At 46.4% G+C, this 17,215-nt stretch overlaps 1 protein-coding gene across 1 annotated transcript in view; it reads left to right on the forward strand.

The window, feature by feature from the left end:
* Positions 1–17,215, forward strand: part of FHOD3 (formin homology 2 domain containing 3) — a 493,214-nt gene that overhangs the window by 207,341 nt on the left and 268,658 nt on the right. The window contains exon 5 of the mRNA XM_060029530.1: positions 6,234–6,339. Coding sequence (XP_059885513.1) covers positions 6,234–6,339 — 106 coding nt within the window. The remainder of the gene's footprint in view (positions 1–6,233; positions 6,340–17,215) is intronic.

Below are 17,215 nucleotides of genomic sequence, written 5' to 3' on the forward strand. Positions count from 1 at the left end.
CTATTGGCAGACAGTTGGGTTCGTTTCCAGGGTTCTGCTGTTACAAACCGTGCCATTAGGGACAAGCCCCCTTGTGCACGTGTGCAAGCATCTTTGTCGGGTTCTGGCTTATCCTTCTCTCCTAAACCTTCCCTCTGCTTCTCCCCTGGGCAAGTCACAAGCTTAGCGATGAGGGCTAGGACAGGAGTGTAGGCAAACTCCAAGCTGTCACCCACAGGGAAGAGGGACACAGAGTCAGGGGAGGAGGGTGAGGCCGCTGTGCCAATCAGGGCAGGGTCAGCAGAAGCAGGATGAGGCTTCGTGGAGAAGATGGAGCTTGTGTCTCCGTAGGTTCATCGTACTTTCTGGCATGATTTTAGACTCTAGGGTGCGGTCCACATCTCTTCAGTTCCCGTCTCCTTCACACACTTAAAGGATTTTCCGTCTGTGGTAGTTCTAGCCGAGTGGCTGTCCCCTTCATGGGTGCCTTCCTGTCTGAGGGGGATTGGCAGAAAGGCAGGCCAACAGTCCATCCCACCTGCACATTCTTGTCCCATTTTTAAACTTGTTCAACCAAGCATGCCCTCATCTTTTTCCCAGAGCAGAGCCCTTCTCAGTGACAGTGTTTCTGGAGATGAGTCCTCATTTCTCATCTTCCCACAGCTACAGGCGTGACCCTGAGTCACCACTGCTGCCTCATGCCGCATGTCTCAGAAGTGCCTTGGGGTTTGGGGTTGGCCTTGATTCAGGCCGTTTCTTCTGGAAAAATTGTAACAGATGTCATGGGCACCACCTGCTGCTTGGTCTGTCCTCTAGCTTCCCACCAGAGGGGCTGACCAAGTCCTTCTCATGCTGGTTCCGTGTAGCCATCTGAGTTACGTCTGAATCTCTCAGTGTAACGTTGAGGCCCTTCTGGACCTGGCCTCTGTGGCCCACCTCCCTGTCCTTGGCTGCAGCTGTCTCCCCTGTGATTGTGTTCTGGGGGCAAGTCTCCTCTGCACCTTTGCCCCTGGACCTGTTGCTTCTATCTCAGGATGCGTTGTTGCCCCACATCCACTCCCCATGTCTCTGTCTCCCATCTGGTGTCTCCTCCTGCCAGGGAGATCCTCCAGATGAGCCCTCACTGAAGTCAAGGGTTCTCCTCTATAAAGTTCTCTGTGCTCATCTCTGGAATGGAATTTAAGATACCACATGGTGCGTGCCTGAGTCTGGTCATCTGTGAGCTCCCTGAATTCCATCACTGGGTCTTTGGGGCCTCACGCTGTGGCCAGTGCCACTGAAGCAATAGATGAATGAATTGGGCGAACGGAATACTCCTCTCACAGGTGTCTGTCTTCAGTCTTTCCTGGCTCTAATTAAGTAAATGCTTCGCTAATTACTTGCCCCAAAGCTTCACTTCCCACGTATCCATCTGTGTCTCCCTGCTTCTTAGCTGAACAAAACAGAACTTCTTCACCCTCCATTAACCTCCTCCTCTCGAACTCAGATCCCTGACTGCACTTGGGCTGGGCTCTCACCGTGCCAACGGAGGACCACACTCCTGCCACTCCTCACACCAGCTCGTGCAGCCCCTCAGCCTGCCTGCTGCTTCTGTTGTTCAGCATTTTTTTTTTTTTTTTTTTTTTTTTCTTCTGTACGCAGGCCTCTCACTGTTGTGGCCTCTCCCGTTGCGGAGCACAGGCTCCGGACGCGCAGGCTCAGCGGCCATGGCTCACGGGCCCAGCCGCTCCGTGGCATGTGGGATCTTCCCGGACCGGGGCACGAACCCGTGTCCCCTGCATCGGCAGGCGGACTCTCAACCACTGCGCCACCAGGGAAGCCCCGTTGTTCAGCTTTGACTTCTTTTGAAACCTGTGTTCACCTCATTGAGCTGGTGGCAGAACCACACAGAGAAGAGTCGTTCCGAGTGGCTTTAAAACACTGCAGTTTTTGTACCCTGGGTAGGATATACTCTAAGAAGAAAGAGAACCACACACACACGAAAATCAACTGTTTATAATAATCATATTGCTGGGGGTAGTGTTGGTATTGCTCTTCTGATAATTGTGTGTGTGTGTGTGTTCTAATTTTGTCATTCTTAGAGTTCTTAAGGATTTGGATTCTTGGTGTGTGGAAGAAAGTGGCTAGAAAGATAGAAGGGTTAGGTTAAAAAACTCTGGATTCCTGAATTTAATTGGAAGTATCGGAATGAACCCAGGGTGTTTATTATCTTAACAAACTTGCAACAAAGCATATTTCTAGCACTAAGTTTATTGAAGAGGACTAGAAGCAATGGCGAACCCATGAGCAAAAAGCACCACCGGCACCGAGATTGCCGTTTTAAAATACAGAAAGGGACCAGAGCTCCTTGGAGAAATAGCTGACTCCAAGTCTGGCGTAGGAAACCAGAATAAAATAAATAGTAAAATAAACCTGGAACATATTATTATGCAGATAGCAAGGTAGCTATCAAATGCTACTAGGATTATTGCCAAAGGGACTCGGGAGCACGTTGAAGGGTCTCCCACTGGCTGGCTGAAGATGGACAATTAAGCATCAATAGGATGATAATTACAGTGGATTAAAACACATCAGGTTAATCTGCATTGATGAGTTCATAATAATACTAAAGAATGACAATGAATTGGTCACCAGTGGAAGGAAGATGGTGGTGAACCAGCACGTTATTTTGAAAAATGGGTAAAATTTTAGAATCAGACATTTAGCTTAACTTTTTCCTGAATGAACTTTAGGATAATCAAAAGTTCAGTTGAGAGGAAGTTTCGCTTTCAAAAATATTCTAGCTAGCAAGTAAGAAGGAGTGATATAATGAGAGTATCAATGAGAATGTCAGAATTTTGCAACCCTGAATGAAGTAATGGATCTAGGTATCAAGCATCAGGATCTGCTGACGTGATGGAAGTGAGATACAATCAGATATTACATGCCTTCTCATGGAAACTTGCACTGCCGTTGAGGATGTGGTCAAGCCAACAAAATCAACTCTGGATCGGATCCTGCCTTTCTATGCAGTAACCAATTTACAAATGATCTAGGACAGAGGCACATGTTAAACCACACAGCAGGCATGTAATCAGCAAAATCCAGAATATAGACTACTCTGTAGGACAAATGATCTAGTTTCTCCAACACACAAATTTGAAGGGAAAAAAAGAGATGAATTAAAAGACATTTAAAAGTTATATCAGCTAATTGCCACATGTGACTCCTATTTGGATCCTACTACAAAATTTAAAACACTATTTTCGAGACAGTTGGAATTGGTCACCGACTGGACATTTGATAATATTAAGAAAGTATTAATTTTTTATTATGAGTACATAATTTTGAAAAGACTTTCTGTCCTTTGGAGGTACATATTGGAATATTTATGGGTTAAATGATATGATGTCTGGGATTTGCTTCAAATTAATATGGCAGCAGACAGGGTAGGGTGATAGATGGAGCAGGATTGATATGAGTTGATTGGCACCTGGGGTTCACTAAATTATTCTGTCTTCTTTTGTATATGTTTCAAGTTTTCCATGGTGACAAAGTTAAAAGATAAACACATGTCGGGCTTGTTTCACATCCTCTCACCATGCTTGTTCTGTTGTGTTGTCTCTCTGAATTCTCAGGGATGCTGTTTCCACCACTTATTCAGCAAACAAATATTCTTGAGCAGCCTTCGTTGGCATTATGTAGGCAAGGAAGAAGCCATTTGCTACCAAAAGTTTAATCTGTTTGGAAGACCACAGGCCTGTGCACAAAACAGCTCTAACACACAGGGCAGGGTTGCTTTGGGTATTGGGTGGATTCCACAGGCTGCAGGCTGTCTGGGGCTTAGATCACCTTCTCCCACACTCACCGGTCTGCACCTCCATCATGTCTTATGTTTTCTGGATGTGGAGGTTCTTTTTGGAACTAGAGTGTAAGGATGTAAAAACAGAACCATTGGTCATTTGGATTGAGTTGAATATTCCTTGACTAATAGGCATTCTAAAAAAATGATCACAGGTTAAAATATGGCTATTATAGAGAATTCTGAAATTCAAGGATAATCTCATATCAGTTAGTGTTAACATGTTGACTTCACTCTAGTTAGAAACCAGTGTTTTAAAAATCATTTATTAATGCCTGTGTACTTCAAGATGTGTGTTCAAAATCTTCTGCGTTGCCAATTTGGAAGATATTTTCTACATTAATCATTCGTACACTTTTATTTTCTAAATACTTTATCTACATATGTGCATAAATATTAGTTAGGGTTCTGAATTATTTTTATAAACACTGTCCAGTGTTTTTTTCCAAGTGCCTTTTCCAGACAGTCAGCTCTCTGCTATATTAATATTAGTGATTAGCTTGAGTGGTTTCTTGAGAGCTTGTTCTCACTTTTTTACCATGAAGTCATGTGTGAATCTAGTTTTAAAGTAATAAACATTTGTTACATGCTTGGAAAAACTTTCTGACTAGACATGAGCTCATCTAAATGTTCACTTTTCACATATGCTGGTGGAAAAGAATATGGATGGAGGGAGAATTATTTTTATTTCCTTTATACATATGAGTGTAAAGTAATTTTCCAAAAACTCATGATACTGTCCCATTTTCTCTTGCTTCCAACGCCATGATTATCTTAAAGTCTGAGTTAACACAGCTGTCTTTCATTACCTTCGGGGCACAGCAGTGCTCCCCCCTCCCCCCAGTGCCCTCTGAATGTTGAGTGTGTTCTTGGTTCAAAGGGAGCATTCGCCTGGCCTGCCCCCTGCTTCCCTCTCCCCACCTCCCCGTTACCTCACATCCTCCTTCCATATAATTGGAAAATGCCATAAAATTAAAATGAGGGGCTGATTTCAATGTGGAGATGGGAGAATTATACCAGTTTGTCTAAATTATTTTTTCTTTCTTGGAGGTAAACCATGGTTGCTGACCATTCCTATAGTAATAACCTTCCATTATTCCATTAAGCTTTCTACTGTTTACATCACTGAGGTTTTTTATTTTTGCTCTGTTGTTATAATTGAAGATGAATGTATCCTAGCTGTGTTTGAGACAAGGCAGTGTCCAATTGAGGAAATCTCCTGAAACAGTAGTGGAAAAATCCCTCTTATAGAGCTCCATGGAACTTGGTACTCCAGGCAAAGGACTGGATTTGGGGGCTGGCTGGACCATAGTTAGGTCATCTTGGCCAAAGTTTTGCCCCTCGTGCATCTTCATCTGTAAAGGGAAGGTAGGATTAGATCAGTGGTTCTTGAACTGGCTGCCCTTTAGGATTTCCTTGGGAATTTAATAGCAGAGCCTGGGCCCCACCCCAGAAATTCGGATTAAACCCATCTGGGCAGGGACCTGCTTCCTGTCCCTTTTTTAAGTTCTGCAGATGATCCTGATGTGAGGGAGTCAGAGGTGAGAAGGATCTGAGCACCTCTGAATCCCCTGCAGGGCTTTTTAAGCACAGGTTGCCGGGCTCCACAGTGGAGTTTCCTATCCAGTAAGTCAGGGTGGGGCTGGGTATTTTGCACTTCTAACAAGTTTCCAGGTGATGCTTAGGTGCTTGTGGGTCTGGAGACCTCTCTTGGAGAACCACCAGATTAGATGACTCCTGCGGTTCCTTCCAGGTCTTGCCTTCTGTGATCCGGTCATCAGGCTGACCGCCGTGGCTCTTCTGAGCGACAGTGTAGCTGCTGGTCCAGACACACGGCCGGTTCTGTGCTCTGCCTCCTTGCTTGTCCTGCAAGCTGCACGACTTGGGAGGTGGAGAAACTGCTCCCCTACTTTCTCAGATACCATTTGCAAGACGCTCGTAACCGTCTTTAGGGACCGTCTTTTGAAACACACGAGTCGCTTTGAATCCTTTACACGATGGTCTGTGCTGCAGCCCAGTGTTTCCTGTGTTGAAACCCAGCAGGCTTCATGTGGCTGGTCCCTTGGGACCTGTGGGGATACGGAGCCTGGTGATTTCTAAAGAATGAAAAACAGATCACTCTAAGTATTCCTGACAGTCGGGGGATTCATTTGCCTTATCTTTATTAGATTGCCCAGAAGGCAATAATTGGTCTTTGGCAAACAACGATGTGAAGACTGGCTGTAAAATTCCTCTGGCAACAGTTAAGATGCCTCATTTGAATAGAGCAGAACAATCTTCAGAGGTCGCGGTCTGGCGTCAAAGGCTTGTACATAGTTTTCACAGAACAGCCTGGATGGAGGATGGACCGGGACAGTATTTGAAGTCTTTTTTTTTTCTCTCTCTCTCTCTCTCTTTCCCTGTTTCCTGCCAGGATGACAAGGATTTGGTGCATGAATTTGTAGTGGCTGAAGGTCTGACGTGTTTGATCAAGGTGGGAGCTGAGGCAGATCAGAACTATCAGAACTACATTCTGAGGGGTAAGTGACGCCGGGCATGGGGCGGCCCAGCCCCTGCTGCAAGGAGGGTCTGGGATCACCTCCAGGAACTTCGATACTGAGAACTTTTTGAAAGATTTGGTTACGGAGTAAGGAGATGAAGACATCCTGTAGCAAAAGAAGACCCCTTCAGGTTTTATCGATTCCTCGTAACTAATCAGTGACTGAGTTCATTTTACTGACTTTACTTGTAGTCTCTTCCCAGTTATTTTTTTAAATTTTTTTATTTTTATTTTTTTTGTGGTACGCGGACCTCTCACTGTTGTGGCCTCTCCCGTTGCGGAGCACGGATCCGGACATGCAGGCTCAGCGGCCATGGCTCACGGGCCCAGCCGCTCCGCAGCATGTGGGATCTTCCCGGACCGGGACACGAACCCGTGTCCCCTGCATCGGCAGGCGGACTCTCAACCACTGCGCCACCAGGGAAGCCCTCTTCCCAGTTATTAAGAAAAGAATATTCTGCACACTAGGTTCTTTATAATCTCCTTTATTTGGTGAGGAAAGGTGCACACCAAATGGGCTTGGGTAAGGCCTGCATTTGAACAGAAAGCCCCTCAAAACCGAAGAGGCCAGTTATTTCCTGGGAAAAATATGGTCACCGACTTGGCTTATCACTGGGAGTTCCTGTAGGAAGCGCACATTCCTCACCAGGTCCTCCTGTTTCTGACTTGGTAGGTCTGGGGTGGGCCCAGAATTTGCATTTTAAAGAAGGATGCTGAAAGCTACCTCCGTAATTTCATTTTTTACAAAGTGGTGCGTGTGTGGTGTTTGAAGCACTGATTACCGTTCCAGTTCATAAAGTTAATGCTCTTTTCAGAGTTCGAGTATTTTTGTGCACCTTCCTATAAATAATTTTATTTGATTCCGTAAAATCTGTGAATAGGCAGGGCAGGAATTATTAGGTTGGACCATATGACATAGCTGTTATCAACAGTTTTGACTTACCAAATGAAAAATTTAATATAGTTCAATATTATCTTCATTTTGCAGTTGAAAAATCTGAGTCTCAAAGAGGTTGAGTGTTTGCCTAAAAAATCACTTCCTCTAGGGTGAAGTCGAGCAAGGACCGTGGCCAGGCACTGGGGCACATCATGACTGATCAAGGTTCTGTTCCCCCTTCTGCATCTATGCCTGTAACTCTACAACTCCGTGTTCATATAAGGAAAAAGAAATACCTCCTTTTCTTTCCCTTGGATGAAGGAAAAATACACGAAACGTGTGATTTAATATCAAATGTCCTTGGTTAGAGTTGAATGAGGCAGGCAAAACGAAACAGTCTCCTGCAGTGTCCTGTTGTGTTTTACCCTGAGAAGGTTCCTTACGTTCTGAGTTGTGACCCAGCACCTCGAACTCTCTGAATCCTTCCCCATTTTCTCTGCTCCTGGAGAGCCACTGCAACAAGGGCAAAAGCAAAAGGGAAAACTGACGGCTCATTAAAAAAATTGGGGGGGGACGTATTTTTAAGTCAGTGTTAATTGTTTCTGTTCATTTTGATAAATGCCAAGTGTGTGTGTGAGAGAGGGTCCCTCAGCCTCAGTTTCTCAGCTCCACGGTGTTTGTGAGGCTGGGGAGGCACCTCCTTTTGTCTACCTTCCATCTTTCCCTGGGTGTGTGGTAGGTCCTCATTATAAGCTGTCAGCAGAGATGCTTTGTGGATGAATTTTATGATTTCTAGTCTCAGTATGATTAAAACATTTATATGGAAACTTTCATGGCACGTGTACCAAATTAACCATAAACTTTGTCCTGCTGTGTTGCCTCCGAATACAGCTGTCCTTCTGTGTCTGAAGAAATGCATATAAGCCTTGATTCTCATCCTTCCATTTCCATCCACACTGGCCCAACACCTGGAAGAGGGGACGGCACAGGAATAAGGGTGGGAGCAATTCCTCTATTTTATTTTCCATGGATGCTTATAAGTTGAACCACATGGAAAGAAATACACCTAAAATGGCCTAATTCTGAATAATGGGTCCAAATTCACAGCGTATTTTTTGCGGGGTTTAAAGTATGCATCATTTTAACTTAAAAAAAAAAAGTCTTCCCCAGTGGGTGCTGGTAGGAATGCACAGACCTACACACACCTGTATGGAACTAATAACCATCTACATGTTTATCTTTATTCTTCTGACCCTTACCTAGGAGTGTATATGTGCGTTTTTTTTTTTTTTTTTTTGCAGTATGCGGGCCTCTCACCACCGTGGCCTTTCCTGCCACAGAGCACAGGCTCTGGACGCGCAGACCCAGCGGCCATGGCCCACGGGCCCAGCCGCTCCGTGGCACGTGGGATCCTCCCATATCGGGGCACGAACCCGCGTCCCCTGCAGCGGCAGGCGGACTCCCAACCACTGCGCCACCAGGGAAGCCCTATATGTGCGTTTTTATAGAGCCATCATCAGTGTGAGCATCTTGGTTCATCTGCATTCAAGTCTGTGGCGAGGAGGGTGGCTCTGCCAGCGGTGGTCAGCCCCGCCTTATCAGGAAAGCAAAATTCTCATCAGGAGCCCCCTGCAGACCTCCCATGGATTAGAACTGGGTTGCATGGCCGCCTGTAGCTGCTAGGGAGGCTGGCACAGTGGGTGTTTGGCTTCCTGGACTCCAAGGGGACGTGGCAAGAGAGAAAGGCCTGCCTTTGTGCCTGCAGGTTACTCGTGCGTGCCACATAGAGGGACTTGGGAAGGAAAAACTCAGCCCAGCGGAGAAAGCCTTCCAGTAAGCAGCCCCGTGGTGGTCTGGCTGGAGGGAGAGAGGGCCTCCCTGCCACTGAGTGCATCATCGTATAGGGGCAGGGTAAACCCAATGGTTCTGCAAGGTCCCAAATGGTGAGTTGTGTCAGTGGTACTTGGCGGTAATGAAAGATGGTGTTGACACAGATGCTTCAGCTAGGCTCTCCGCCCCAGTGTGTGCAGTGGTTTATTAATCTGCGGTGTTCTGATCTGCCCTGGAAAGGCACCGAAAGCAGTTAACGAATGCTTGAGAATCAGAACTCCCAAGCACAGCCAAGGGAGAACCCTGCCAGCCACCTGCTGCTTCTCTGTCCCTGAAGAAAATGCCACCGAGGTAAGACCCTTCCTAGCCTCTGAGCTTCCATTGCCACCACCAAGGCCTTGCCTTCTGATTTTGATTTTCCAGTGATGTCTATTTAATGGAGGCCAGACGGCTACCATCTGTTACCTGGGAAACGAGCGGGTACTCCCTCCCTTTCAGGTTATTACAAGATGTCCTGCTTTCCATGCAGCCGAGGGGCCTTTGCACGCCCACCCCACTTCCGCTGAGTCTCAGAAGACTCGGGGTAACCAGGGCATTGTGTGCACACACGTCAGCACATCTGGACGTATCTGACTGAAGCCCGTGCCAGGAAAGTGTACTTCTGAGGGATGTAAAGGACAGATTTCTTAGGCTGTGACCTTTGTGTTTTGATACAAGGAAACTATCGGTTTTTTCCCCAGCCCACATGTTGAGTTACCCCTTCCTGACCTTGAAGGCACGTAGGCTTTTTCAGGTTGTGATCAGCTGCCGGCAGCCACCAGACATTTACAATCAAGGACAACCTTTGAATTGCCTCTTTGTCCCACCTCATTTTAACCAAATTACCTTGGGTGAAGGATGGTGAGGCCTGTTGCAGATCAAGAGAGAGAAACTGGGAGGAGGTTTTTAGTTTTGTAACTCACCGTTCCCCGGGGAGAAAACATCATGCCCGCTCTGGGCCACTCGGGGGAAGCAGAGTGGAGGGCGAGGGCAGGCACCTCTGTTGTGGTTTCCACACAAGGCGGGGTGAGCAGGTTTAGGATTGGCCAGTTTGCATTATGTCAGTGGGCCCCGGGGCTCTGGCGTGTGAGAAGCCCACATGCCTGCGGGTTGGGAGAGTGGGCTTGGGCTGCTGGAGAAGGGGACTGACTGACTTCTAAGCAGAGCCTCAAAACTGGGTCCAGACCGCGTTGAAAAACTCTCTTACAAGCCGTAAGGTGGGCCAGTTGTCACAGTGCTGTGGAGGAGCATGCCCTTCATGAAGTTTCCTCAGTTTCTATGTGACCATGTGTGAGGCCCCCGGATGCAAAGGAAACAAGAGCATTTGGAGGACCCAGTCCTTTCCACATCTGCTTTTAGGACTCGTTTAAATTATCTTTATTTTTGCACTCAGCCCTCTGTCAGCTGTTTTTTTTAAGGCCCAGGAATCTGTTGCTCTGTGTTGAGGATGTATCTGCTGAGAGGTAAAGATAGGTTTTGAGTTATGGTGTAGCCTAGCGCTCTCCAAAAATGTGAGCCGGCTGCTGGGAAGAGGTCTTAAATGCACCACATGTAGAAATAATATTTATCCGACATTATTTTTGGATGGCTATAGCTAATGCTCTCAAGGGTTTGTGTGTGTGTGATCACCAGTATTTAATATATATCGATAGTGGAATTTTATATCTCACAATTATTCTTATTGAAGTAGGACCTTGAGAGCTATATTCCTGGGAACTTAAACTTTCCGCACACATGCTGAGCCTTCACGATGGGCCCTGTCAGTCCCTGGGAATGAGCCGATAAAACCAGGATGCAGCTCTGCCCCGGAGAAGCTCCCTGGGAGGTGCTGCCTCTGAACCACTATATGCTGTATCGAAAACGTCTTACGTGTTTAGAAATTGCATATAGGTGATCTGCTTTGGGGAAGAAAAGAGAAAGAGATAAGTAGGATCAGTGAGACCAGTTGCCTTTTCTGGCTGTACCTCCAGGGAAGCTGCCTCTTAAGGGCTAGTTTTACATGGAAAAATTAGATTTGATTATTTCACCTAAAGCAAAGTACCCATTAATCCTAAAGCACCTTAGTCATCATCAGAGCTGGATAAGATCTTAGAGCTCCTTTAGCTCAACCCTTGCATTTTAGGAGAAAACTGCAGATATTTTGTTTGCTTCTGTGGTTTTTAAAAACGTTTTAATGGTTGTCAACATTTAAAAATTGGGAGATTTGACATAAAAAAATCCAGACTTCAGGTCTCCTTGGAAAAACCGGAACCAGAGAATTTCAGCGCCTTGCCAAATATCACTTAAACTTATAGGGGGGAAATGCCTTGTGTATTAGGGGGTCTGTTAATGAGGATCAGGGCTTGTGGTCAGATAGCTTTTGTTGGCATCTACAGCACCAGAAACTAGGCAGTGATACAAAGTGATCAGATGGTAATCAAATGATGATTAAACTAACATCCTCCATCCCAGGAAAACTTAAAAGTTTATCTTTTGACATTTCAGAGCAAAAGAGGAGAGCAGAGGGTGGGTTCAGACTATAGATGGGGAGGGGAGGGAGGGGCCCAAACTGGCACCAAGGTGAGGAGATGAGCACAGGAGGGGGAGAGCTGCTTACTTCCTGAATCAAGCATCTCTTGGATACTGTGTTTTCTACCCTCCAGCCTGGCCTGACTCTCCTCCACCCCCTTACCCTAGTCCTGAGGTGCACCGGACTGTCTCGGAGGGAACTTCCTCTTTCTTACCTCTTGCCGGGTCAAGACTTCAGGAATCAATCATGGTGGCCACGTGGCCAGTTGTGTGGATGGCACGGCAGCCCAAGTGTCCTAGTAGTGTTTGTCCCCAGCCCCCCGGGGAGGGGGAAGTTGAGACCAGTGTCAAGGGCAGAATCTTCCTTCACTTGATGTTTCTCCTCTTGGTCAGTCAATGTGACAGGGGCCGTTTTCAGTGAGGAGTCATGTTGGCTGGCACAAATTAGCAACCCATTGGGCCAAATTGAACCTGCAGAGATGAGAGTGTCAGAGCATCAAGGCCAGTGACGTAAAGGTGGCCAAAGATGGACATGGCTGACAAGAAAACTTTGTAAAAACTGAGTGATGTAGATATTTTTCTTAAAACAGAAATAGCTTTTATAACTTTTTATTGTATAATTTGTGAGCACACAGTTGTCTGAAAAACAGCATAAAAAGGAAAAACATGAAAATCACCCATAATCCCACAAAACGAAGACCATATTCTACCCACCCATGTACATACTTGCTTTGCACATGCCTTTTACAGAAATGAAGTGTCCTGTACATATGTTGCAACCTCGTCTCCTGGAAGGGAGCAGTGGACCTTGGCAGCTGGCTTTGTGATGGCTCCTAGACCTTGGCACAATTCTGTAACTTCTTTAAACCGCTGCTCCCTCACCTGTAAAAGGGAGATAATACCTTCTTTATAGGAGTGTTGTGAAGCTTAAAGAGCTCATAGAAAGGTCTAAGTAAAAGACTGAATTGTAGGTATGACAGTTGTTATCAATAATAATCAATGATATTAATGCAGTACCTGTAATGGGCTGAATTATGCACCCCTCAAATTCATATGTTGACATCGGACCCCCCAATACCTCAGAACATGACTGCATTTGAAGATAGAGCCTTTAAAGAGGTAATTAGGTTAAAATGAGATCATTGGGCCCTGATCCAATATGACTGGTATCCTTATAAGAAGAAGAGATTGAGACACAGATCTGTCCAGGGGGAGAAGACGGCCATCTACAAGTCAAGGAGAGAGGCCTCAGGAGAAACCAGCTCTGTGGACAGTTTGAGCTTGGACATTCAGCCTCCAGAACTGTGAGAAGTAAATATCTGTTGCTTAGAGTTGTTGGGTTCAAAGGTTTGTACATTTTTGTGTTGCTTTTGCTTGAATAATTGCCCTCTAGGGATGTGTGAGTTTATGTTTCCACCAGTGACCTCCATTTCTGCTTATCTACCCCAGGCCGGGGGTGATCATTTCTTGGTAATCTTTGTCATTCCTGGTCATTAGGGTGCACTTATTCCTACGGACCAATTTTATAGTCATTTTTATAAAGTGGCTTGTAAATTTTAGTTGTCATTGTGTTAATTTTGTCCATTAATTTGGGAAGAATTGACATCCTTATTTAAAAATTCAAAACTGTTGCGGCCATGCTCTTTCATGGCCCGGGACAAATCCTTTGCAAGTTCTCCATCTAACTCGTGTGTGCGATGTCCATTTCCTTCTTGTTTGTTACAGAATTTTATGCATATCCCCCCAGGTGTGTTTGTATTTTGTTTTTCTTATTCATTTTTGAATTAGGTCTGGTATTTACCACATGAAAGGATGAAAGGATTCTCTTGGGTCTTTTTCCTGTTTCTTTTGTAAACTTGGTTTGGGAATGTCATCTAAGAAAGGTCTCTCTTGCCCTCCCGTTTTGTTTCAGTCAGGGGACACTCTGTGTCTTGGGGCCTGGGTTCCTCAGTTGTGGCAACCGCTTGGTTAAGTCAGTCAGGCTCATGGGTGAGGTCCTTTTCCCTGAGGGAGAGTTAGCTTCCTCTTCCTCTGTGTTTGCATGGCGAAATTCTTCCTTTGGGGACTTGGATGAGTAGCACGCCTGCTGGAGACTTGGTCTGTCAGTTCCGGGCATTCACCAGCTGTGGCACGTGGGCTGGGAATGGCTGGAGAAGCTGGGCCACTCATAGCCGTGGGACGTGGTCTCCGCAGTTTGTTTGTGTATTTGTTTTTCTTCTCCGCTGTAGTTTTTGAGACCTCTGCGTTTGGTGTCTAATGTTCTCTGTGCCCTGGTGTATCTCACCTCGGCCTGACCTTTCTGCTCACAGACTGGCACGCTGTTGGGGACATGGCCTCCAGGTTGAACCAGCCACACACCTGCTGTGAGGGGTTTGGTCAGGGCAGGAAAGCCACAGACCGCCCTGCTTGGGGAGGGAGGCTGAGTCACTCCTGCCGCTGCTGGTGGTGTGTGGTGACAGAAGGGTCACCCCGAGTGCTCTGAGTGTCCCATCTGTGGCCCCTCTTGCCACCCTTGCCGTCCTCACCCTGTGTCAGGGTCAGAGAAGAGTCTAGAGCTGCACTTATGTCTTTCCTCTCCCAGCCTGTTCAGGCACAGGGGCCAAAAATGGACTCATGCTGGGGTACTTTATGTCTTTCCCGTGGCCCACATGACCATCGGATACTGTGGACTTGCCCAGCTTTTCTCCAGGACTTTCTCCCAGGAGAGGGAGCTGGTGCTGGACACACCATTCCCCACGGCCAGCTGCAGTCTCTGGTGTGTCTGGACGGACTCCTCAAAGGCCGTGGTGTGTGGTTGTCACCCCAGCCTCAGGGCTCGTGGAATCTCTTCTTCACTTGTGCTTCTCATTGGTCATTTGGGTAGGTTGGTAAGAAGGGGTTTGGAGGCTTCTGCCTGTGCTGCTACTTTTCTGGAAGTGCAAACTCATCAGAATCATCATTGCTTATGCTCTGGGTCCTGCCAGGCCCTCAGTCTTCAGCACTGCGTGCAGGAACGTGGGGTCAGGTGGGTGAGGGAGCGAGGGAAGGTCAGAGCCGGGTCCTGAACTTCGATGGGACAAAGTGCCCTTTGTTTTTCCTCTGGGTTCTCAGGTGAGAGAGGCAGGTGCTGGGTTAGAGCACAGGTGAGGCAGGCAACATGCATGTCCCTGAGCCCCTCACCACATTGGACAGCAAGCAGTGTATCTGCCTTTAACATCTAACTCTAGATGAGTACTTCCAGCTTTAAACATGATTTTGGCTTTCCTCTTCACTCCCTTGCAAGGTATTTTTCCCCTATAATTAGATGACACTTATTTTGGTAAGTTTACCTTAGAACGAATGAGGCTTTTCTTTCAAGTTTTAATTTTTCTGAAGTAAAAATCAGTGATTAATTCTGCTCAATTCTGTTAAGTAGTAACAGAAGCACTTCACAGGATAGTCTTTGTGAAGCGATACACGGCTAGGTCTACCTGGTCAACATTATCCCCAACCTGGAGCATCATTACGCCAAATCATGTGAAATTGCTGATATGTGACCATTTAAAAAAAAATTTGTTTTTAATTTATTTTTGGTTACGTTGGGTCTTCGTTGCTATGTGCGGGCTTTCTCTAGTTGTGGCCAGTCGGGGCTACTCTTCGTTGCGGTGCGCGGGCTTCTCATGGCGGTGGCTTCTCTTGTTGCGGAGCACGGGCTCTAGGCGCGCGGGCTTCATTGCTCTGCGGCTTGTGGGATCTTTCTGGACCAGGGCTCGAACCCGTGTCATTGGCAGGCGGATTCTCAACCACTGGACCATCAGGGAAGTCCATGACCATTTTTTTTTTTACCGTAGAAATGGAAAAGCTGAATGGTTTAACTTAATATTATTATCATAATTTAAGTTTGACTTGTTCCTGGATTGCTAAGATGCTTCTTTAAAATTCACTTCGCGTTCTATGTAGAGTCATAGCCCTCCGGAAATTCAGGCAAGTTTGCAGACCAAGGTAAAAAAAAAAAACCCAACCCACTCGCCAAAAACCCCCTAAAAGCCCTTGCTATTTTGTTCAGTCGTGCATTCGAGCACTTCACCCTGTCATAGTCTCAGCCAAAGAGATTTCTCCAGAATTTTCCTCTCCATTAGCAGCCCCCATCTTCTTCTTTATTATGAGATGAGAAGGAAAAAAGAAAAGCAGTGTTATTTGGCCATTCCTACGTGTGGAATTTTCCGCGACTGAATCTCGTTGCTCTGTGTTCATCAGGAATTTTTCCACTTTATTTACACCGAAGATGTGCCTCTGCACTCCATTCTTCTCTCCTTGTTCAGTGGACTTTTCCAGAGGAACTGCTGACGAGGTGTACCTTGAATCACAATTGTTGTTTCCTGCTCTTTCTCTGGGCACTGTGACTTCCCCAGCCAGTGATGTGCACAAGGTCCCCAAGCCCAGGTCACTCTGCAGCACTTCAGATCTGTGGAGCTGGCGCGTCCTGGGTGTCCCCAGCGCACCATGTCCAAACCCCAACCCGACAGCTTCACCCCCCGGCCAGCACCCCATGGCTCTATCCAGCATATGGATGAAGAGCACAGTCATCCATCATATTCGGGTACTACTGGGGGCCTCCCAGACCCCTCTCTCTCACTCACTCTCTGTAATCATCAACTATCAAATTTGGGCTCTTCTACCCTTCACCCGCTTTCAAGTCCTTGCATCTCTTTTCATTCCCAGTTTTAGAGTCTGAGGTCAGACCATCATTTCTTTTCCTTCCTTATCTGCTCTCCTAGCCCCCTAACTAGTCTCTCTGCTTTCAACCCTGCGTTCCATGGTCCATTTTGCCCCCTGTTGCCCGGTTGACCTTCTACAGTGCCCAGCTTCTCTCCTTGGTCCTTGGCGTACACGGCTAGTGGCTCCTCTCATCCTCAGATGAAGTCCTGGCCCTCCCACGTGGGTAGCGCCCACCTTGGTCCTACCCTTGTGTACCTGTTCAGCTCTCTGCCTGGCCTCAGCCTCACCCCTCCTCACCTGGTTCACGCTTTATCCCTTGCTTCCTGCTTGTCCGTAGGATGAGGCTCGGATACAGTATTCTGCAGGAGACCTTCCATTGCCCCTCTGGTATCTTGGCGCTCTCTGCATACCCTGATCTTTTTTTTTTTTTAACATCTTTATTGGACTATAATTGCTTTACAATTGTGTATACCCTGATCGTGACACTCACCTCACTGACAATAAATATTTGTTGAGTATAGACTATAGGCCAGAGACCCTAGGCTAATTCCCTGCACCATACTTGGCTGCTTTCGTGTCAGTTCCCATCCTTGATGCCAGGCACATTTTAGGAGCTCAGTGAAAAGCAGCTGAAGGAGAGAGTAGATGAATGATAGAATGTCTGCAGGGAAGAGAACTCACAATGCTTGAGGAAGCTGCTGGTTTGTACTAAGAACTCGACAGAGCCTGGACTTGCTAATCTGAAGCTTTAGCTCACCAGATCTTCTTGTTTTGGAAGCACTACAGCACACGTTGATTTGTTTTTGGTACTTAGAAAAAAATGCCAAATTATTGAATTTTTCTTTTTGATAAGCTTACTAGTTCAGTCATCAGTATAGTGAATATCTTGATATTTTTACCATTTTCTTTATTTAAGTATAGTTAA

Source organism: Delphinus delphis, chromosome 13 (assembly GCF_949987515.2).
Source record: "Delphinus delphis chromosome 13, mDelDel1.2, whole genome shotgun sequence".
Taxonomy (NCBI): domain Eukaryota; kingdom Metazoa; phylum Chordata; class Mammalia; order Artiodactyla; family Delphinidae; genus Delphinus; species Delphinus delphis.